General features: G+C 36.3%; 1 protein-coding gene across 13 annotated transcripts in view; it reads left to right on the top strand.

The window, feature by feature from the left end:
- sgip1a (SH3GL interacting endocytic adaptor 1a) overlaps positions 1 to 24,227 on the top strand; it is a 63,082-nt gene that overhangs the window by 9,104 nt on the left and 29,751 nt on the right. For 5 of the 13 annotated variants that reach the window (XM_057339013.1, XM_057339014.1, XM_057339016.1 and 2 more), the window contains exon 1: positions 7,790 to 8,049. In XM_057339013.1, coding sequence (XP_057194996.1) covers positions 8,040 to 8,049 — 10 coding nt within the window. In that variant the 5' untranslated portion in view covers positions 7,790 to 8,039. Of the gene's footprint in view, positions 1 to 3,867; positions 3,956 to 7,507; positions 7,533 to 7,788; positions 8,050 to 24,227 lie in introns of those variants that run through there. The other 8 variants (XM_057339008.1, XM_057339010.1, XM_057339009.1 and 5 more) reach the window with 3 other exon arrangements.

Raw genomic sequence — 24,227 nt, 5'->3', positions numbered from 1 at the left:
AAAACTAATAGATTAATTTAACCACATCTGAATAATTCTACAGTTATTCATAGCACAATTTGCATTTTGTTAGCTGTTCAGCAAGAAGTAATACATTTGCCAGATTCCGTGCCATTCCGTGTTATACAGCATATTCCATTTTTTTGCCTGGATTCCGTGATTCCGTCTGCGTTTTCCACATCGCGGAAATCATATGGCCCTAAGAAATCAAAATTCTGTCTTTATTTTCCCACCCTCAAGTTGTTCCAAATCTATATACATTTTTTGTGTTCTTGACCACCATTGACTACAATATAGGAAAAATTGCTTCTTTGTTATGTTGAACACAAAAGAAGATATTTTAAAGAAGAGGCACTTTTGACTACCATTGTAATTCTTCATACTATGGAAGTTTATGGAACACAGAGGAAAAGGCAGTTCTCTGACAGCTACATGCGGCAAAACAGATTCAGCCTGTGACAGGGTCCACCACTGACTAAACTAAAAACTTAAATGAGACAGCTTCCTGCAACCGTTGCTCTCAGGAAATGTGAGGAGAATCACATCATTTTAGGGAGTCTGAGATGAAATGCCCCCTAAAATAGGATGTAGTAACGCCTATGGGTGGATGTTGTCATGAGGGAGAATCACGCCCAGTGGAGGCGGATTGGCCTCCACTGCACGTTAGGGCCTCTTTTTCACTCTTTCTGCACCGTGACAGAATTGCACGTTTCCATGTAGAGCACACCCTCTAGATCCCCAGATAAGCAGCCATTTACTGCACAATTATGGCCAAGCAGGTGCACACCCATCTCACAGACTCGCCCGTACTGAATCAGTTTGTGGCTGCCAGCACATGACGTTGTACGTGAGGGCTCACCATCCAGATGCCCAGAGCCTGGCTGCCCTCTGTTGGAGACTAGAATAACACTTGAGGGGAAAAGTAGGTCAGCAGATGTGAAGGAGGAGATAAATAGATGAAAACAGAGGTGAAAAAAGAGAGAGTGGGCAGAGTGAGACAGTGGAGAGACAAGGGAATATAGATGCTTGCTATGCTGTTCTTCTGTTTTTCTTGTTGTCTCACAGTATTTTATGTTGTCTCTGACCTTGTCTTTTGTGCTCCCTGAAATTCACTGTATTTGTCAGAAAACCTTGTTATGAAACCAGTGTATTATAAAAAATGAACAGGTGTTGGTTTGAATCTCGCTTATATGACAACAGAAAGCATTTTTATTGCTAAATGAGAGTAGAGCAGCTTTTTTTGGTTGACTACCTACAGTACATAAATACTCTCTCTACCAGTTTCTAGAGGACATAATATTGCCTGTATATGCAGTCTGTGTTATCTCATGTATTGGTATTCAAGCAATCTCTGTGTCTTTGTTAGAATAGATCTCATCTACAGTTGTTTCACTTGACTGTATTCATGCTCTTTTATTTACAAGTGGTTATTTAATTTTGATGTGAATTAGCAGTTCTCTTATTTGTTCAGTTGTAATGTTAATGTCTGCTTTGTACATTGGAGGAAGCTTTTCTTGAAACCCAACAGTCTAAGAGGCAGATTACACTTTTTTTTTCAAAAAGAACGAGCAGAACAGGAGGATGTAACTGTTTAGTTGTCCAATGTAATTAGATGTGGATTTTGGTCTGATTTTACAGGGAATGTCTTAGCTTTTATTGCTTCCCACACTATAAAAAATATAATTTGAAAAAATAATATTTAATGGGCATATACACTGAATAGCACAAGGTGGCAGCGTTTTACTTTATTGTTTTCACAAGACCAGAAAATATTTTAACAAGGTTAAAGGTTATATAGTTTTTTACTGAACTATATTTTTATTTGTCGGGCCAGCATTTTTTTTCGCTCATTTTTTATTATTTTCATAAGTGGCAGAAAAATTGGTTTAATAGATATAATAAATCTTACATATAATAAGATCTTTTTAAAATCAAACAGTTTTTTATTTCATATTATTTCTAGGGCTGTCAAACAATTCATTGTGATTAATCTTATTCAAAATAAAAGTCTGTGTTTAATATGTCTGTGCACTCTGCATATTCATTTTGGATTTACTGTAAACACATACACATACATGCATTACATACATATTTAGGAAATATTTTCATGTATTTATTTATATTCAACAATAATTTAAATCATATCTAAATGTTTATACATTTTATATTTGACATTTTTCTTAAATATGCATGAAAGTGTATGTGTTTATTAATACAAAATAAATATGCACAGTACACAGAGGTGTAAGCAAACTTTTATTCTGGATGCGATTAATCGCGATTAATCTTTTGACAGCCCTAATTTTTTCCATTACATTTTTGCCGTTATATTGTAATAAATTAAGTTTATATTGTATGTTCAGAGGAGCCTGATCTTACGGTCCTGTCAATATTTATCAAAGCATACAGTATAAAAGCAGACGCCTACCTTTTCCTAAGAGCAATTCTTCTCTTAAAGCAATTCTCCCATTTTGAATTTCCGATCGAATTCACACCGTTTTATTCAACTCTAAGTCTTAGAACTAAGCTCCCAAAGAGTGCTAGCCAAATTTGTTTACTAAAATTAATTTCATTAAGGCTAGATGGGCAAAAGTTTGAAGAATGGGGACTGACGTTTTTTGGTTACCAACATTTTTCAAAATATCTTATTTTGTGCTCTACAGAAGAAAGTAAATCACACAGGTTTAAAATGACAACAGGGTGAGCAAATGTGAGCCAATTTTCATTTTTCATTTTCATTTTGAAATTATTATTCATTTAATACTGCACACTGTTCTTTATATACTATACACTACACTTTAAACTTTCCTTTTTTTTAGAAGTTTGTAAGTACTTTTTATAGAATGTGCACTTATGAAATCTGTAGTAAGGTGCGACCTTTCAGGTTTTTGTTCAGTCTGTATACGGTTTACTGAGGATTATTTCATTATCACATCAATGGAAAGTGAAGTAAATATTGCCCTCCCACACAGTCACCCTGGAGTATCCAGAGGGCTGTATTACATAACAGAGATCATTAACAGTCACATCATAAATCTGTCAGAATAGGCCCAGCAGTAAAATTATTCCAGCTTGCTTGTCCTGTTTTCTCATACTGTGCAGTTACAGTTTTATGGCAGTAGATGGCAGGAGTGACCTCTAATTTATTTAGAAACAGCATGTTTATTTATTTATGGAGTAATTCATGACAGAATTTCTGGGTGGAGTATTCCTTTAAAATACTTTCACAGATAAACTTACATTTAATTTTTAAATGAAAAGGCACTTTCTCAAGCATTTAAATTGAATGTTTATGAATGAATATTAAATTAAATTAAATATATGCATAATCAGAATCAGAAAGAGCTTTTTTGCCAGGTATGTTTGCACAATACAACACAATACACAGATGATCTATATATAAAATGTAAAACGAATAGAATCCAATAAAAAATAAGATAAAGATATAGAGTGTAATAACTATGTGTGTGGGTATATAAATATATATACAAATAAAAAATAGAATTGTATGCACAGAATATGCGCTATATAAAGCATAATGGAATATAATTTACACAAAAATAAAAAAGGTAGGGTATTATCAGGTGGATATACTTTGTATACTTTGTAAGGTTAATAATTGCATATAATGAATGTTTCTTTTCATATCAGTTCCAATATTTTTGTTCAATGTTTATGTTCCCTGCCATTTTATGCTTTACTGTCTGTGGTTGTTTGTGTGTTTGTCCTCTACGGAGAAATAATGGTGCTTTTCTTTTCTCCATGTTGTTTCATGTCTCTGTCATGAAAACAGATTGCTGTCTACCTATACTTCCGAGTTTTTTGGCACTTACTGCATCATCAACCATCTCTTTCATTTTTATTTAGTACCCAGAGACGCTGCCGTATGCATCACATGGAGACTGTTACAGATGATTGATAAGCGTCTTACTTGATACTTACTGTATTTGCATAGGTAAGTAAAATATTTTTTTAGCATTTCATATGCCCGCCTTTTGCATGCACTGTATTAATGGCACAAGTTTGTGCCAACTCTGATTAATATGCTGTATACATTTCTCTAAAATTTCCACCATCTTGTTTATCCAACATTTGAGTTATTTACATAAATGTATAAATAGGTGTATGTTTACCCCCACCGTTTTTCTCTTTCCCACAAGTATTCACTGACAAGTATTTTGTTCCCCTGATGGATTCCGGAGGATGTTGACAGAAGTTGGTTGTAAATGTTGGTAATTTGTCATGCAGAAAAGAGATTTATTTAGAAGAGCCCCAAGGTTTAGTTTTGAATGTCCTCTTTATGCACAGCATTGTAGAGTGGTCACTCCGAATTCTAAACTCATGTTTACTTGGTTTATTTCTTAATATATAATGAATTATTGAATAATGAAAAGTACAGAACATCCAAAGAATTTTTAATCTTTCTAGATGTTTTAAAGTACACACGAGGCTTTAAAAGGATCCCTGGGTATAGAGCGATGTATGGCTTAATATATGAACAATGGCATTGACTTTATAATTGTGAAATAAAAAAACAGTGTATCTGTCACAGTATTCATAAACTTTGAAAAAATATTTTTACTTGGAGGCCGCCATTTTTTTGCGTCAGAATCCGTGATGTCAAATAATTGCAACCTAAACCTGTTCTCTTTCGCAACAGCGAAGCACACACGTTTTCCATATATAACAGTAAAATATGACACGTAAAACATAAGATCAGATATACAAACACACAGGGACAGTAGGTGGCGGTATGTCCTCTTGACACAAGCCAGCCTGCCAGCCATAAAAGAAGAACGCGTTCAGTATTAGACGTCTGTTCAAGGTGAGCGTGCATTAAATCATAGCTTTAAACTACCGCCTTTGAGACATTTAAGACTATTTAAGACATCAGCATCCACCATAATCGTATACTTTATACATTATGAGAATATACTGATAAACACAATAATAATGCTTGCGGTTTGTTTATTTATTCTATATTTGAGCACACGTGAATATTAGCCCCCGTCAGCTAATGACCGAGGGAGAGAAGACAATAACGTTAGGCTAAAAAAGTCAAAATCTGGATAAAATGCATTGTATAATGGCTAAAACATCGTGTATATGATAAATTCGAAATGATTTTGGTTATTAATATGCATGTTTGTGTTGTTTCTGACAAACAATATTAAAATGTAGGAAAATACACCAAATAGCGTCTTTATTTTCTTTCTTCATTTAGCATTATATAAAAGGAGGAGCGACAACAGTAAAGGACGAGAGAGAACCAGGCCTGGGCCCGGTTGCATAAAGCACCTTAAGTGTAATTTTCCCTTAAGTGTGTCGTTAAGTATACCTTAAGTTTTACTTAAGTTATTCTCCTATTGTCTTTGGTAAAGGAAAATCACCCCTTAAGTGTCATACTTAAGGGAAAAACTTAAGGAGCTTTATGCAACCAGGCCTGGACTTTACGTTATGTTTTATTATGTGTGACCGGCAGTCGACCGTGAGGGAGCTGCCGGCATTTTACTTTCGTTTTGTTGTTTGTTTATTTGATTAAAGTTTTGTTGTTCAGCGTTCGCCGGTTCCCTCCTCCTTCTTCCTTGCTGTGAACATTGTTACACATATATATAATATATATATATTTTATCCTACAGAACCCTATACTTACTGAAGAACTGATTAGTGTGTCGGTGTTTAGTTTGGCTGCCTAGCTGTGCTGTGCGTGCAACCAGTTTACATCATCGAAAAAGAACATGGTGGCCTCCTTAGGTTAAAATGAGTATTACATTTAGGGTTTTTCTAAGAGCTGAAAATATTTGATGTGTTTCTAAGGACAAATGCAAGTAGTGTAAGGCTATTACAACGCATTAAGCCATACAGCTCTCTATACACCGGGTTCCCTTTAATATTGTGTTATTTTCACCTCTAAATAGTGTGTATTATGCCCAAGTACAGGCAAAACAGTCTTTTCCTGTTCATGGTAAATAAAGTCACATCAACGTGGGTTACAGAAAAATGACCATCTATAACAGTTTTGGTGTGTGTCTGTGTTTTGAGCTAGGTTAGATTCTGTTGTTCAGCAGTAATTCTTACCAAGGATGTGATCATTTATTCAGGATTGAGGGCTTGGTGAACTGAATGTGAATTGCCTATTGAAAAACGCATATTGGTCCAACAGTAATCTGATTATGGGCCTCATCAATGTTCATGGTGGTTATGGCCTATGGAGTATAAATTATTTGACATTTATGGGCTCGACTGTGTTTAGAAAGGCGGATGACTACAGACAGGGGGCGCTAGAGACAGACAGTAGGGGATAATGTGGAGAGATGCTCACGTGGACTAAAGCATGATTTATCTTAGGCAAACTGAAGCTTTAGAATAAAACTGCATCTCATTTTAGGTGTAACCGTGACTTACTGCGAGAATATAGAAAGCAAGAGGGTGGAGTTGAGTATTAATAGCCACAGAACACACACACACACACACACACATGCAGGTGGTAACAAATAAACACACCCTATAGCTGTGGATTATATGAGTAATTGTAATTCATTTGTCATGTCTGTTTATCTGTGCTTTTTATTGGAGTTCTGCTTCATTATTACTGTGTTCTTTATCATTTAAGTTGTAGAAATCTTGTGCCACTAAGTTCACCCAAAAATAAAACTTCTGATATCATTTATTCACACTCATGCGTTGCAAAACCTGTACATTACTCTTTCTTCTGTGGAACACAAAAGAAGATATTCTGAGGAAGGTCTCAGCATTTGTTTGTTTTTTGTCTATACAGTGGAAGTCAACGGGGTCCAGTGTTGTTTGGTTACCAACATTTTTCAAAATATTTTTTATGTTCTGCTGAAAACAGAAAGTCATACAGGTTTTGAACGACATGAGGGTGAATAAAGAAAGAATTTTAATTTTGGGGTTAGCTGTCCCTTTAAATCAAATGTTTCCTGTATCTTTAAAGGTTATTCACAAGAGAGTAAATACTTTATTTTCCTCACAGCCCCAGTTCTGTTTTTGTCAAAACTCCAGCTGATGCCTGTGAATTCAGAAAGCTTATTGTCAGTCCACCCAACCCCTTTTTGTCTTTTGATTAGTAATCCAATGGAGACGACCCACCTCCTCATATAAAATAAATTGCTGTCCATCACACACACACACACACACACGGGCTCTCTCGTCCCCACCTCCCCTGTCACCCTGGCTGTACTGGGAGTAAGCTCCGCCCTTTCTGAAGCAGCTACGGTTTCTGTCAAATGTGATGTCAGATTGATTGATTTGTCAGGGAGAAAAACAGGGACAGAGGCAGAGCAATGGCTGAGCCTAGAAGAGCATAAAGTAAGAGGGCTGACCAACTCCATTGGCAATAAATACTCAAATGTATCAATAAACAATTCACATTGCGTATCTGTCACAATATCGTGTGTTCTCAAAATGAAACACTTTCGATAATTAAGCCGTGTGGCTACTCTGGCAACCAACGCATCATTAATCCAGTTCCTTTTTGTTCTGGCAGGAGCTGCATGCTGCACCATAACAAGGTAAGCTGTGTGTGTGGGAGGGTGTGTATGTGTGCGTACTTGCGTATGTGAATTCCCAGCGAGGACGCTGACAGAAGCGATGAACCGCTTGCCATGTGACGTGCAGCAGTGCCTGCGGGATTGGATTGGCTGAGCTGAGCGATGACCTCAGCAAGCCAACCCTCCCTCCCTCCCTCCTAGCAGCTCCCTCTCTTCTCATCCCTCCCTCTCTCTGCTCCCCTCTCTGTCTCTCCGCTCTGCTTTTTCTTGCCCCTTTTCGAGCATCCTTTGGTGATCGTGTAGAGCACAGCCGCAGTGGGTAACAGCAGCATCCATGGCCTAAACATGGAACCCTAGTCATCCGACGGCCCCCGTACAAAGGGACGCAGGGATTTAAAGCCAGAGGGTTTTTGAAGCTGGGCGTGTGCTCTGTTTTATTACATCCCTCCATCTGGTAACCTGGGGCTTCTGTTTTCCCCTCCTCCTATTTCAGGCTCCTTGGAGATAGAGGAATGCAAATCTGCAATCATGATGGAAGGTGAGGGCTTGGTCTATTTTTATCTTATTAGTCTCTGTGCCTACTGTTTGCATGTCATTGCAGGCGGCCCGGCATGTGCTGGCTTTAAATGCCATAAACTGGCCGGCTATTTTGAGTGGCTTGACATTCCGGTAACTTGCATATCATTCTTCTCAATATAGGCGTTATGGAGATCTTAAAGACAGATCGCAAACACACACATGTGGATTTATCCCATACTGTATATTCAAGCATTAACACGCATACGTGCTCTAAGGGCCAATAGCAGACATATTTGCATTTTTCTTTGTGCTTTTGTCTCACCCCCCATTACGTTGCTTGTCTTTGTAAAGGATTATTTGGATTTTGCTGTTACGGCTTATGTGCCCTGCTGGCCACTTAGAATTCTCTTTGTATATGGAGTTGACACACAAATGCACACACATGCACACACCCATGCATTATACTATAACGCAGCACTCGGTTTTAACGGTGTGTCTGCTCAAGGCCTTTTTTAAAGGGACATGCATGTGATTCAGCGTGTGTGTTCATCAGCGTCAGATGTGTTTTGGATGGAGAAACGGGGGATGTGCACAGGTTTTTATGTAACTGTCGGTCTGACACGAACGTATCATTTATTTATACCGCCGGATCAGATAAACTCAGTATCAATTTCACAGGCTCCCAATCACCATTTTATGTCTTGCGCGTTGATGTCATTTTTGATGTCCAGACTGGATCAAATGGAACAAATTAAGTGTTTATAGATGCACCCTGAGTAAAGCACAGGATTTAAATGGGTTAAAAACATGTGTTATGCAATTCGAGACTTGTGGAGAGACATTAGAACAAGTGAATCATTGGCTGCTTCCTTATATACCAGGCTTTGTGTTTGTTTGTGTATATATTTATATAATATTTTACAATATACTATAGCACATCCTTCTGTGGGTGTGTCACCGTGGCTCATTGTGGGTTTTACAATTCATGTTTGTCATAATTGTGTTTTCTTGTGTGTGTGCGCGCGCGCACGTGTGTGTGCGTGTGTGTGTGTGTGTGATAGTTACTGTAGCTTCAAATAGCTGTTACGAGGTGGATCTCTTAGCGTGGCTAGCACAGGCTTAGCTAGGTTGGCTGTGCATGGATTACCTGAAGGTGTAAAATAGGATGATAATCCTCTTCACCCTGTGGTTTTCTTACGATGCCTCCAATCTGAAAACTCAAAGATATCTAAACACGACTGACTTGCCTTGATGAATTGTGAAAAAAATAAGGAACGAGTTAATTTGCATTGACTCACTTTGATGATGAGGAGAGTCCAAAGACTTTCTATGAAGGTTTCAGGCAGAAGTCCTGTTAGTTATGTTTTTAGTATCAATTTAAAGCCGCACAATGCTTCTGCTTCCTGCTTGTCAACACAATATTTAAACTTAGACCCCCTTTTGTGCAGAACACTGCCAGAAGTGTACAAAGTAGCAAAATGTTTAGCTGGTATGTGTACAGTATGTAAACCTTCAGCAATAAATGGACAGTTACAAACAGAAATGTTTACATTTAGAAAAAACACCATCCGCTGAGGCTTACAGCGTTGGATGAAAAATTGTAAGTTTCAGTTCTGTTTTGCAGAACTTGCACTAGGGTGTAAATATTGGGCTTTTTCGTTTCTCTAATTATTTATGGCAGGGAGAGTGTTGGATCCTCTTATTCTGTTGCCATCCCTTCATTTGCATATATCATTCAATGTAAATGTCAGTTGTACAAATCCCAAAATCGGATCATTTGGGATCCTTGAGTATGTAACACAAATGACCCTTTTTCACAGTGCCACAATGTTACAATGTGAATATGCAGATCGTGTCTTAAAGGGATAGTTCACCTTTAAAATGAAAATTCTGTCATTGTATACATGCCCTGTTGTCATTTCAAACATGTATGAGTTTCTGTCTTCTTAAGAACACAAAAGAAGATATTAAAACAAAATGTTGGTAACAGAAAACCGTTGGTCCCCATTGGCTTGGATTGGTTTTGTTTCTGTACAATAGAAGTCAATGGGGACATTTTTCAAAATATCTTCTTTTGTGTTTTGCAGAAGAAAGAAAATCACACAGGTTTAAAATGACATCAGGTTGAGTAAATGATGACAGCAATTTTTATTTTGAATGTGAACTATTCCTTTAAAGATGCAGTATAGGTAGATGTTTTTTGCTAGCTCAGTGGCATAGGTTGCCGTCTAAACGTCTTTGTTTACCATACTACATTTGAACAATATGTCTGTTATTTCTTTCTTTATTAATAATTCTCACACATTTTGAATACCCATGATGTATATGACTACTCTGATCAGCTGACATTAAGGGCGTTGACCTTAGCAAGTCTAGGTGGAGTCAGACTATGCTTTCCAAATAGAAGGATTGCTGTATGCCTTAAATAGTGTCAGTGGTAGATAGTATTTCCTGTTCTGCAGTGTGAAGGTTTGTCCCCACCCTACCCCACACAATCTCTCCATGTGCATAGTTATACTTAAAGAGTGGAATGACAGATTGTAAAGAGCTGTATGCTTATTTGGTACGTTGTGTAGGATGCCCTCAGAATTACTCTGAGTAGCAGAGTGACAGATTTTTTTTTAACTAGACATTATTTGTTATTAGTTTTAAAGTGCCCACAGCCAACAACATGTACATTATGCATTTGGCAGATGCTTCTATTTATTTGTGAATAGAAAATTATTTAAAATAAATTCATATGATTTAAAATAAATTCATTGAGACTTGGATCTTCACAAGAATCAGTAGGAATTAAAATAAAATGTTAAATATGACCAAATTCTGTCTGTAGTTCAATGGCAAAATCCGTTAACTGCATGCAACTGTTAAAGAGATTCTTCACCAAACATTAAATGGTTTCATCATTCCCCCTTATTCAAACCTACTGTATATTACTTTATTCTGCAGAACACAAAAGATATTTTGAAGAACCTTAATAACCAAACAACACTGGACCTCATTGACTTCCAATGTGTGGACACAAAACCACTGAGACATTTTTCAAAATATCTTATTTTGTGTTCCACAGTTGAAAGAGTCATATACAGGTTTTGAACTGCATGAGGGTGAATATTGTAAATGATGACAAAAAATGTATTCTTTGGTAAACTATCCCTTTGAGAGCTGCCCTACAAGCAAATAAACACAAAGTTAGATGGCAGAGGAGGAAGTTCACACACACACACACACACACACACACACACACACACACACACACACACACACACACGCACACACGCACACACACACACACAGTATGTGAAAGGCCTCTCACTGTACTGTGGTGAGACAGCCTTTTCTAGTTGTTTTGGCAGTGGCTGGGGCAGAGACTGGGACAGTATTTCCCACCGTGCTAAAGCAAGCAGTGGTTGTGGCAGGAAATTTCTTTAGCGCCCATAACGTTGGGAGCATCTTTCGCCATCACCCAGTGTTCAGCAAAACACACACTGAATGCAGTTTAGGCTCTATATGTGGATATAGTGCAAGGAGGAACTTAGGTGATTTACATTACACAGGGTTTCAAAAATGGTTTTATTTCACGTTTTAGGTTTATCATAAATGTCCTTAAAATCAAACTTAATTCATGTTACAGTTAACTACATAGGTGCAGATATTTAACAATACTTAGGGGTCACAAGTGTCCCTTAAATCCTACTTTGCGTGCTATGATGTGATTGTCTGAACCCAATGTCTGCGCGTCCCTGCACATCAAAAGAGTCCCCTGGGCTTTCAGTCCAGTGTGATAACTCTCTCTCATCCCCAGAAACACTGCATGCTTTGAAGAATGGGTGCTAGGGATGCACCGAAACGAAAATTCTTGGCCGAAGCCGAACATGATGTGAAACACTTGGCCGAAGGCCGAATAATACTGAATACCGAACATGGTTTTTTGCATTTCTTCTATTTATTAAGCCATTTTTTTCACTATTGCACAAACTGAAGTCAAAATGTGCTTTGTATAATTTGTCTTGTTTTTCAATAAAATACAATACAATTTAATATAAAATTGAGCAAAACAAAGTAAATTCAAACAAAAAATTGAGCCCTCTCCCTTCATGAATAGCCTATATTAATTAGGCCTATAACTGACTGCTAAAAGAATGTAATGTAAGTTACTCTGTACCACTACAACAAAACACTTCATTAAAAACAGTCATTCCACATTAGGCCTATAAGCTAAAAATACGAATAAACGAAAACTGTTGGATTATTATAGGCTACATTGCAAAATGATTTGAGAAAAAAAAACATCCAATGCAAGCAATTCTGACAGATGCTGACTGACAACCATTTCAGTTCACGTCTCTCCTCCAAACTCCGCCCACAAAAGCTGACTGTTCTCTCAGAAGGTGCACAGAACATACTTTGACAAGTTGTTTAGTACAGAGAACAGTGTGCACGCGACCACTGTATGATGTCAAAGGATGTCGCGAGCAGCGGGGCTACTGTCAGACAGCCCGCTTCCGTCTGAAGTAAAGTTACCGACCGGTAAAGATGCTTTCATTCGGAAATTTACTTCTGTGCGGCAAGTCCCGTGCTGTGTCTTTCTCTGACACTTTAAAATGCTCCACACACACACACGCACACACACACACACACACACACACACACACACAGTGCCAAAATGTTTGCGGCAGTAATAAAGCGCACGCATCTCTCTCTCTGCGCTGGTTGCTGCTTGATCGTATCACAAGTCATGTTCGGTAAAATTTATTCGGCCACTTCACATATTCGGCCGAACTTGCGTTTTTTGCTATATTCGGCCAAACATTTTCGGTGGCCGAACAGTTGGTGCATCCCTAATGGGTGCCTTTGTTCAGCAGGCAACAATGGATTGGTCAAAGAACCAAAATCAACTTCTCAAAATAAGAAAATAATGGACTCTTCGGATAATTGTAAAAATTGAGGATGCATCATTATGTTTGAACCAACCAAATCAACCATACCTGCATATGCGTGAAGCCACCATGGTATGTTTAATTTGCTTAGTCAAATAAAATTTCATTAAAAAAAATCGAATGGCAATTTCATGGATTTAGTGCTGCCTATATTTCTGCGTGGATAGTTTACCGAGATATATCATGCACTTGTATTAGGTATTCATATACTTACTGCGCTCACTCACTGTGTATAAGAATGATAAATTTGATGTATTAAAGCACTTGAAGTTTATTTGAACATCAAACAACATTTGAAGTCAATATCAGAAATGTAGCAATTCTAGCTTGTGGTGTTTCTTCTTTACACAGCTTTTAACACTTGCTCATTGCATGCATGTGTTTGCAAAGGTAGTTTTATTTATTTGTGTGGGTGTTTCTGTCTGTTTGTGGTAGCGGAAGCCCCAGATTAGAACTGTTTGCCGAATTTGACCCTGGATTAACAGATCCCTGTTTCCTCATTTGCCACCAAGTGTGTCGGAGAGAAATCATTGATTGAGTAGGATTAACTGCAGAGGGACTGATTCTGAAGTGATTCTGAGATAAAAGAACTTTAGACTAAACACTAAAAAGGAAGTGCAAACATTCACGCATGTTGTATGGTTCAGTTATGCTGGTAATATGTATTTGTTTTATTTTTCAAAGTACTGTGGTATTGGGAGAGGAAATGATGGGCTCAGAGTAGCAAAATACTTTACAAATAATTTCTGGTTTACCATGTCAGAGTTTATTATCTTTTAGTTTCCCTCTTTTTCCTCCGCTGGTTTGCACTTTGAAAAGGTTACAGCAATTGGATGGACATGCTGTGCCACTACATGAAACATCTTTAAGTGAAATATAATACCACTTTATGTCTAATTTAATAAAAGGAAGCTATTAAACACATGCTTCTCCCCTACAGTACATCCCTTCTGCTGGTCTGTTTATACTGGACAGGAAGTGTATGATCCAAAAACACTTGAGGGTGTTTTTATGTTTTATTAATTTTCAATAACTTTTATTATTGATTAAGCATTTGCTTAGGCATATTTATGGAGGCTTTTCCTGCTTACGCTTTAAACCGTCAAAGCTTGTGAATATCTCGTATGAATGATCCTGTGTTTCTCAGACTCACTTTGTTTACACTTACTGCACATAAATCTGATTTGGAGGTAAGAGGTGATCTAGTCCATTGACAGAAATCGTGCCACTCAGCGGCCATGTTTGCAACACCTCTGGGCAGTTATTTACGTGATAGCAATTCCACAGCCCATCTACATGAATAGGGGAAGGCAGATATTTTTAAAATCACTGGCAAAAATCACAGTTAAACAGCATATTTCCAATATCTGCCGTATGAATTGGTTGATGTAGTACTAAGGTTGTCAGCACAATGCCAAGAGGCATTCTTATACAACACAGCTTTCAGTGGAAAAAGAGAACAGAAACAATCATGCCATTTTATGCTATTTTTTATACTTTTATGCATTTACCATCCAATGCTGACTTGTTTACTTCTTTACCATATACTATATACAGTAGCTAATGTCAAATAGTTTACCAGAATGAATGGAATGTATGAATAAAAAAGTCCCTTTGGACACAGCTCCAGGCATATTTGCTCACTTTGCTTAACATTACATGATGGAAAAACATAATAAATACATCTGATTTGTTTTTTACACAGAATAATTTAATTCGTTTTTGCTTCCTGTCTGGACAAAAGCCCAGTCTGTGAGTTTTTGAGCATCTAGGCTTAACCTGTATATTTTTTCTGTAGCCTATATAACCCTAAAGTGGCCCGTTATGCAAACAGTAGCCAAGCCTTCGAGGGAAAAACAATTTATTTATTGCCTTGCTTTGTGCTCTTTATGGAGTGATGATTTAACGCATTCGTTTTGTGGCAGGATGGACAGATTAAAGACTGTCTGAATAGACCTTGGCTGTGATATAACAGGAAATACATCTGTCATCAAGACGTGTGTATGACGCATTTGAGAAAAGACTGCACTGAATGGGTTACTGTGTTAGTGTATGTTTATTGTACATGATAGAATTTCTGTGGCAGGTGTAGAGGAAATTTATTTTTGTCCATGTCATTTAATAATGGTGTGATGTTTCCTGTTGCTCAGTGGTTAGAGCATAGCACTAGCAATGCTAAGGTCATGGGTTCGATCCCAGGGGATTGCACATACTCCGATACAAATGTATAGTATAATGCAATGTAAGTCGCTTTGGATAAAAGCGTCTGCCAAATGCATAAATGTAATGCAAGTGTAATGTTTGAAAAGGTCTATGTATGTACTGCTGTAATTTCATGTGTTTCTGGGGCTGGGCCTAGTTTGTGTTCGGCTCTGTGAGATGACTCATCTGAATGAGCTGTGCTGCTCACCATGGTCTGTATCTTACAGACGGTAGACATGGTGGTGATGAGCTCAGAGCTAATGGCTACATACACTGTAACAAATGAAGGCTGAGTTTGAGCATTAATACAAGAGATAGTGTTGTGTGTTTGGGGCTTTGATATACTTTTTACAGAATGGGGCCTTTTTTAACAAACAGTCTAACCTTTAGGAAAGTTGTCTAACCTTTAGGAAATGTTGAGGTCATATAGTAAACTTTATATGATCTAGCTTATTGTCTCTTCATTTTATTTGAAGTTTCACCTGATACCACACTTTAGAATAAAGCAAACATATTTTTAAACTTTGGTTTGTAAAAAACAAATTAAGTCTTACTTAGGAAGCCTATTTCAGGACCAAATGTTGTTTTATAGTTATTTTATAGAGCATCTGAGCTATAAAAAAATCCCATGTTTTTTGCAATGTACTGTAGATAAAATATTTTCTAGCATAAAAGTAACCTACTGTAGTATAAATTACTAGTGTTAAAGTTATCAGATGTCCATATTTCCACCACTTAAAAAGGTTATTGTGGCTTGTTCCAACTTGTTCCAACAATTAAAGACATCTTATTATTAAAATATTTACTAATCTGTTCATTCGTAATAAAGGCACTATATGACCAAAATCTGGTATTTAGGTATTTAGGTGTTTATTGATATTTTATGTGATTGCTTGTGATGAGATTTAACATGACTGACCTCATTACAAAAATATTTAATATTAGTCATATTTCTTAAAATTCCAACAATTGTGACATGCTGTGATTTTAACATCATTTGAAGCCTTCATACACAACATTATTGAGAACAAATTAAATCTTTCTGACAGTACTCAAATTATTTACCTAAATTTTAATACAGTAAAACAATATAAGACTAAACAATCCCAAATAAATACGCCATGGATTACTGAAGGTTTATTAAATGCCTGCAAAAAGAAGAATACACTTTATAGACAATTTACTAAATATCGTACCTCTGGAGCAGAAAATAGATATAAAAAGTATAAGAATAAATTAATTAACATAATGAGATCATGTAAGAAGGAATACTACAACAAAATGTTAGATAACAATAAAAATAATATGAAACGTTTATGGAATATTCTAAATGGTATTATCAGAAAGGGAACAGAAAATAAAATTATAAGTTACCCAGAATGGTTTATTGAAAATGGAAATAAAGTAGATAGTACGGAAGAGGTGGTAAATGGTTTCAACAATTTTTTGTAAACGTGGGTCCAGATTTGGTAAAAAAAATAGATGACTCAGAAATGATAGAAGTTGTGACCGCGGAGTTGGGTAACAGAAATCCGAACTTTATTTTCCTTAGAGCAGTGGATAGACATAGATAATAGATACAGTAAGAAAGTGTAAAAGTATATCATCCCTGGACTGGAATAATATTGATATGATTATAGTAAAGAATGTTATTAAAGAAATTGTAGAGCCTTTATTTCATATATTTAATAGGTCTTTTCAATTGGGTAAATTCCCCAATAAAATGAAGATAGCAAAAGTTATTCCATTATACCCCAGTTTTCCAAAATCCTAGAAAAAATATTTACAGAAAGACTGGACAATTTCATTGAAAGAAACAATCTTTTAGATGACAGTCAATATGGTTTTCGTACTAATAGATCAACATCTCAGGCATTGATGGAACTTATTGAAGAAATTACAAATGGTGTAGATTTGAAGAAACATGTACTGGGAATTTTTATATACTTAAAGAAAGCTTTCGACACTATAAATCATGATATTCTTTTGTATAAACTAGAGAGGTATGGTATTAGGAGGGTGGGTTTGGACTGGGTGAGTAGTTATCTAAAAGAGAGGCAGCAATTTGTACAGATTGGTGAACTTAAATCTTCATATATGAATATAACATGTGGTGTTCCGCAGGGATCGGTCTTAGGTCCAGAATTGTTTATAATTTATATTAATGACATGTGTAGAGTATCAAATATATTAAAATGTATTTTATTTGCTGATGATACAAAAAATTTTGTGTTGGGGGTGATGTACAAGAGATTTTAGAGGTGGTCACAACGGAATTGAATAAATTAAAGAAATGGTTTGATGTAAATAAATTGTCATTAAATATAAGTAAAACAAATATCATGTTATTTGGAATTCCCAAAACAAGTTCAAAAGTAGAATTGAAAATTAATAACATAAGTATTGAAAGAGTATATGAATATAAGTTTTTACAAAATTTGCTGGAAACCTAAAATAAACCACGTTAAAGCAAAATTGGCAAAGATTATAGAAATATTAAATAGGTCAAGACATATTTTGAATAATAAGTCAATGTGTGTCTTGTATAATACACTCATGTTACCGTATCTCAGTTACTGTGTAGAAATTTGGGGGAATACTTATAAAACTAAGTTGCAAGCAATATGGATATTGCAAAAGAGAGCAATTAGAATTGTTAATAATGCAGGATATTTGGATCATACAAATGTATTATTTTTGAAGTCACATATTGAAGTTCATGGATTTGGTGAAATTTAAGATGGCACAAGTTGTTTAAAGCAAGACATAATTTGCTTCCGGAAAATGTACAAAAAATGTTTAAAGGTGCAGTTTGTAAAAACGATCAAAACAACAACAGTGCCGTAGCTTGATGACGCTGCGAAGGAGCGTGGAATGATGGGATCTGTTGTCTTCAACTCCACCGCTGATGGCCATCAATCTAACGGGAACGAGAAATCATATTAGCAGATGAGGTAAAGTTTTATAAATGTTGTGAATAATTGTGGTCCATAAATTTCTTACCATAAAAAGTGACTGCTCGAAACAAGTTAGTGGCTTGCTAGACGCTAGACACTACTTCCGCATTTGTCCACGACACTGTTGTCATGCAGTTTCTACATCAGTAAAGGCGGTAACAAAGGGAAACGCGGATATGACGCCATTGACGGGCGACTGCACAGCCTGTGTCACTGTTTAGAATGGTGATTTTCTCACGATTTACAAGTTGTTGGAAACGTTTGAGATATTGTAAGTACTCAGCTGAACAAAATATATAACACTAGCTTAGTGGTTTTGGATATTTTACTGCAAAATGGTTACAAACGGCACTTGAGAGAAGGATTAAACTTTAAAAAACTTAAAATAAGAACAATTTTAAAAAGTATGTGTATTTCCATTTGTGGAGTAAGGTTGTGGAATGGTTTGGAGCAGGTGTTAAAACAGTGCTCAAACAATGAAAGGTTTAAAAGGTTGTTTAAAAAGTATTTATTTGAAAGATATATAAAAATATAGAGGTGAATGTGAAATGTTGATGTTATTTTGTCTGATTAGAATGTTAGAATGTAGGCGATGTTGCGTTGCGATATATTTGTTGTTGTTTTGTTTTGTTGTTTTCAGTTTTTGAGAATTTTTGTGTAGACTCAAGGTACTGGAACTATGTGGATGTGTAAAATGGGGCAGGAAATTACTAAGCTTTTGCTTCATCCTGCTCCGTTTCGGACTTACTTCAATTTTGTTGCAGATTCCTGTGATTTAATGTTTTATGTATTTTGTTTTTGTTACAAGCCAACATAAGACTCCGTGTGTGTCCGTTTTATATATATATTTATATATATATATATATATATATATTGTTCGAAATAAATAAATACTTTTTATTTAATTCAGTATGTTTGCTGTTTTATTTTATTTATTGGAAAATAAGTGTTTTCTTTGTGAAGCAAAATGTACTATATTTGTGTCACTTAAGTGTCACTTAAACTAAACTAAATTTTACTAAACCAGTAAATTGTTAGCAGGATAGTTAGCTACATGTTGTTAGCTTTTACAATACAATTTAATCCCAATGTTTTTATACAGATATTGTCTTAATCACTGTCATTGGTATTAAACTCAAATCAACTGCTGTGCTCTGTCATTTGGTGTGGAGACTGTTCCATGTGAAACTGGGCTTCTGATGAATCAAATATTGACAATGGCTGTGGACCCCATCCTGCTCTGTCCCTGTCCCAAAGATGAGTCATACTGATTAGGTTTCATTACACCCTCCTCTAGACAATAGAGACTCCATTGATTTTATCATCAGCAGAGCTAGAGGAAAACGAATTTGGAAGGCGAATGGCTTTTCGAATCAGCAGAATCTGAGCGGATGGCTTTGTGTTGCTTCCTTGAGATTCAGGATGAAACTGGCGTTTGTGTGAAAGCAGTACTAGAGACTGATATCCAACTTGTCCACATACTGTGGAGCACAAAAAAACAAAAATGATATATTGCTGAGAGCTGGTTAACACATTTATGTAGCATAATTCAAATGTATTTGCTTAAAAAGTATTGTAAATGGATAGTAGTGCCATAGTAGTGTATGATAAGTATATGTTTTTACATTTCCAACATGAAAATATCCAGAAGAATCTTACCACAGACTGTTTGGCCAAAAATATGTTAAAACCTAACCACCACACCCATATTTGCTTGTAGAACATACTGTATGTTTAAAACCATTGGATTTTTTTAGAGAGATGGTTCTTCTGAACAGCATCTCCTCTTCTTAAGGCGAGTGTCCATAGGGATTTTCTCCCATTCAGACACAAGCGTCTGTGAGGTCAGACTCTGATGTTGGGTGATGAGGGTCTGGCTCACCCTCTGCGTTCCAGTTAATCCCAAAGGTGCAGTGAGGTCCGGATGAGTCATATTCTTCCGCACCAGACTGTGTAAATCATTTCTTTATGGACCTCGCTTTGTGTAGAGGGGTATTGTAACGTTACACGTTACAAACGTTACAAACTCTACTCTTTTTCAAATATGTACATAACACTATTAACCCACACACATCCTCAGGGATTCAACCATGCAATGTTGCAAATCTTACTATTTGTCACCATAACGTCTCCATGTGCAGCAGTGATGTCATCGATCACAAGCACCAGAAGCATATATACAGTACCTTGTTTAAAGAAACCTTAGTGAGGACAACTGGCCATGACTGGGTCCTAAGAATAGAGTCTTTAGACACCACACACTACAACACACAACTGCAGACTTTAAACACAGACTAAGCCAAGCTCTAACAGATTGTGAACGATCAGTGGTCACGACCAAATCACATTCATAATCTTTAGGTTGCAATTGTTCTTTCTATCTACATGCATTTCTGTAGTTTTAATGGTACAGAATGCACACTGCCGACTTTTCCAAAGTGCACTTATATGCTGAGGACATAGACAAGTGTCAGCTTGTGAAGCCAGAGGGCTAAATCAGCCCTTTGAGAAACCACACTGATGCTCTCTCCTGCCTCACACAGTCATGTGTGCACATCTCAGTGCATATATTCTTTCATTAAAAAATATCTCTTGCAGTGGTTTAGAATTGATTCATACATTTTCCCAGCCGTTTTTAATAACAAATATGTAATTTGTTTCTAAATGAGGAAAATATTTATATTTTACATTTGAACTATTTTCAGTTTGCACTTTGGAAGCGCTTCAAGTGTTAATATTGTGATACTTTGTTATATAATATGGAACTGAACTGTAGTACTTATGGTATTATCATTGTAGATTGTGGATCACGCATGTCCCTTACGCATGCCTTACACGTAATTTTTTTTTCAAAAGCACTGTTTACTTTTACATTGAAGATTTGATCTATTCATTTCCTTTAAATGTTCTCTGCTTACTCCTTCCAGTGAAAAGCAGTCTAGAGCAAGCAGACAGATGTAACTCGATTTCATAATGGCTCAGTATAGCAATAGCTGACTGTCATTTTGTTGTTGTTGAGTTAAAGATGTTTAGGGAAGACAGTTTCATATAATTTCCTGTGCTTTCTCTCAGTGGGTGGTGGAGGAATAGAGCAATTTGGGTCCACATGGACCAAACCCATCACAAACAGGGTTGCTGCCGCAGTCAAATCCAGATGAAGGGAACTCCCAAGTGAAAAGTCAAGATTAAAGATAGAGCTTAATGTAAGAAACCCACTGACATTCCTTAAGAAAACCATTTCCTGATGGAAGTCATGAGTGAGAGACAGAACAGTACTTATAAAAAAATAAAATATAATAAAATAAAAAATACCAATTTTTACTTTGTCATTAGACTTAAAGTAAATTATACCTTAAACAAGCTAAATAAACAAATTTCACTCCAATGACTAATATTATAAAAGTAAATTGTTTTTAAATAAAAACAATTAAGTAGTGATGATATTGGGTTATTTGGTCTTGTTGGTGTCAAAGAGCAGCTGTTCCGTGAGTTTACTGTGCTGTGACTCTCTTTCCATCTGCTTCTGTGTCTCATGATGCTCCATCTGCTTCTTCAACAAAGGATTTCCATTCACTGCCAGTATATTGAATCAGTTCAGTGTGGAGATTGTCCTCAATAAACAGGGTTCTCATGTAGGAGAGCTGTCATGGAGAGTGCTTAATGTGCATGGATTATTTGGCAGAAGAAGCCAGCAGTCTACAGGATTAAGTCATCCTAGTGTGGTTTTGACAGGACTGTTAAATCCTAGTTACTGTACATGACAGTTTGAAAGAAATCAGTCAAGATGCATTTCTGTCTGATATCACTTGCTGCAGTTTTATAGGCAAAATTAAGATTGATTGGCATCAGCATTACACTAAGACGCAAAGCCACTTGATTGGTTGTTTTGCTGGAAGTCAGCTCAAGGACTTGGCACATGTCACATACACTGGCACGAGATCTTTGCTTCCCTCTTTAGTCTAACACAAAATGCCCAGACCTCCATTACAGATACAGATTCAGTGTAAGCACTTCAAACCACTGTAGCCTGGTGTTTACCACTTGCATTTTAAGAAGTTGCATTGTAATAGACTGTATTTTATTTTTGTATTTTTAGACTAAAAACTGATGTTTTTAAAACCAATGATGACATAAAATGTGGAATTAAATGTGACATAAAATATCGCAAAATAAAATATTCCATTATCTTGAATTACATTATATTACACTATATTGCGTACATGTTGTGCATACATTTGTAGATAAAAGTACATCATGCTGTGCAACATTTGTCAATGTTTTTTTCATGTGCAGGTGCAGAAAGTGTTTACCGTTTAGTACACACTCAACTATCCTGCGTGACTGTTGGTGGATTTCCATAACAATGTTTAAAAAAGCCTCTTCCACCATCCTTTTAACCAAATCAGTTAGCCAGGTTTAGTGTTTGTTAGTCATAGTGAACCCATGCAACGTGACTGGGCAGCTCGCTCGGTCGCGAGTAGAGGACCTCAGGGAAAGCATTATCATTATGACATTTCAGTAAGCCACTTCATAAAACAGTTAAACCAAGGTGGATTTTCAGATAACATGAGATTTACATTCCACTGTTGTGTGCTTGTCTCCTAGAGGGGAATCATAGCTTTATTTGTCTGTTGTATGTTTTTAACTGCATTATGTTTAATTCATAATTGATAATAAAGTATTGCATTGTTTTTTTTAGGACTTGTATTGAATTTTGGAATATGTGTCGTTGAGTGATGTTTCCAGGTAACATTACCACAGTTATCTGTAGTAATTTCACTTCGGTTTCCACTTTATTCCTGTTGTTTGAATGGCAATTTTTATTAACTTTTCCGAGACTGCTTTACTTGTCCCTTGTCCCCTACTTATCCCGCTTATGAAAATATCCAGGTCATTTTGCTAAATTTAGCATTAGTGATTTCCAAGAAATCTATGAACAGGTTCTGTCGGTTGGGAAGAGAGAATACATGTCCTGGCAAAATAAAAATTTAGTGATTTGTTATAATAAATGTTTTGGGATTCTTTATAGTTTTAGTTTTTTCTTAGTAAACTTTATTTGAAAAGTTTATTCAGTACCACTCACCAAGAACTGAGCATTGACCTATCAATTATGCACGTTTGCATTGTGAAAAAATGCATTATGCATATTTTGAAAGTGAGTTTAGAGCCAAGCCTGGCAAACCGTAAACAGCTTAAGGGAGGAGCCTTTGGGTAATGGTTTTCTCTGGTACCATCACTGGCCAAGCTTAGTTCAGCTACAAGCTATTAGTGTAATATCAGCCAAGGGTTCTTTTGCCAACATTGTAGAACGTATTTGTTACTTTAGTAAAGATACTTTTAGGACTATGAAATGTGTTTTTTTACCTAGAATCAACTGTTTGTTTAGACGGTGGTGCAGAACTGATTATTAAAGCAAATGGCAAAGAAATGTTTAATCTATGTAGACAAAATAATGGTAAATAATAAATAGTCTGTTTTTTATTATGCAACTTACCTGCTGCTTAAAGACACAAATTATCAATTGCCAGGATGCCCAGACGTGATACCCATTTGTTTATATATTCAATAATAGTTTTTCCATGAACCCCAAGATCTGTACATTTTGCCATCTGTCTTAACATTGTAATCACTGTTAATGAATTTCTTGGCTGAAGATCTAAACACCATGCTTGCGTTTCCATGGAACATGTTGGGGGTCATTGTATCTGTGAGGATCTTTATAGACAAACAGTTAGATTAATGCTTGTTCTCTGATCTCTTCTCCCAGTCTGATGGCTTAATGAACTGATTGTTAAGCATTAATCCCTACTTAAGTAAATGTGCCATGTTGCTTCTTGCAATGATATATTAGAATTAAACAACCAGACGGACTTATCTTTGTATCGCTTGTTTTCTTCTTTATCCTCTGAAGTTGGAACAGGGTCCTGCCATTTTTAATGGTTTTTCTGCTACAGTTGCAGATGTTTATGATTTATGTTTATGATAGAGCTGATCTTGTTTGTGGTATTGCAGTGATAAGATGGTTTTTGACAAATGTCATTTATTTGTTTGTGGTTACATTTACATTGGCCCCAATGGGATTTGAAGTAACGTGAATT

Source organism: Triplophysa rosa, linkage group LG7 (assembly GCF_024868665.1).
Source record: "Triplophysa rosa linkage group LG7, Trosa_1v2, whole genome shotgun sequence".
NCBI lineage: Eukaryota > Metazoa > Chordata > Actinopteri > Cypriniformes > Nemacheilidae > Triplophysa > Triplophysa rosa.
The sequence above is the reverse complement of the archived record's forward strand: the minus strand, read 5'-3'. Positions and strand labels throughout refer to the sequence as shown.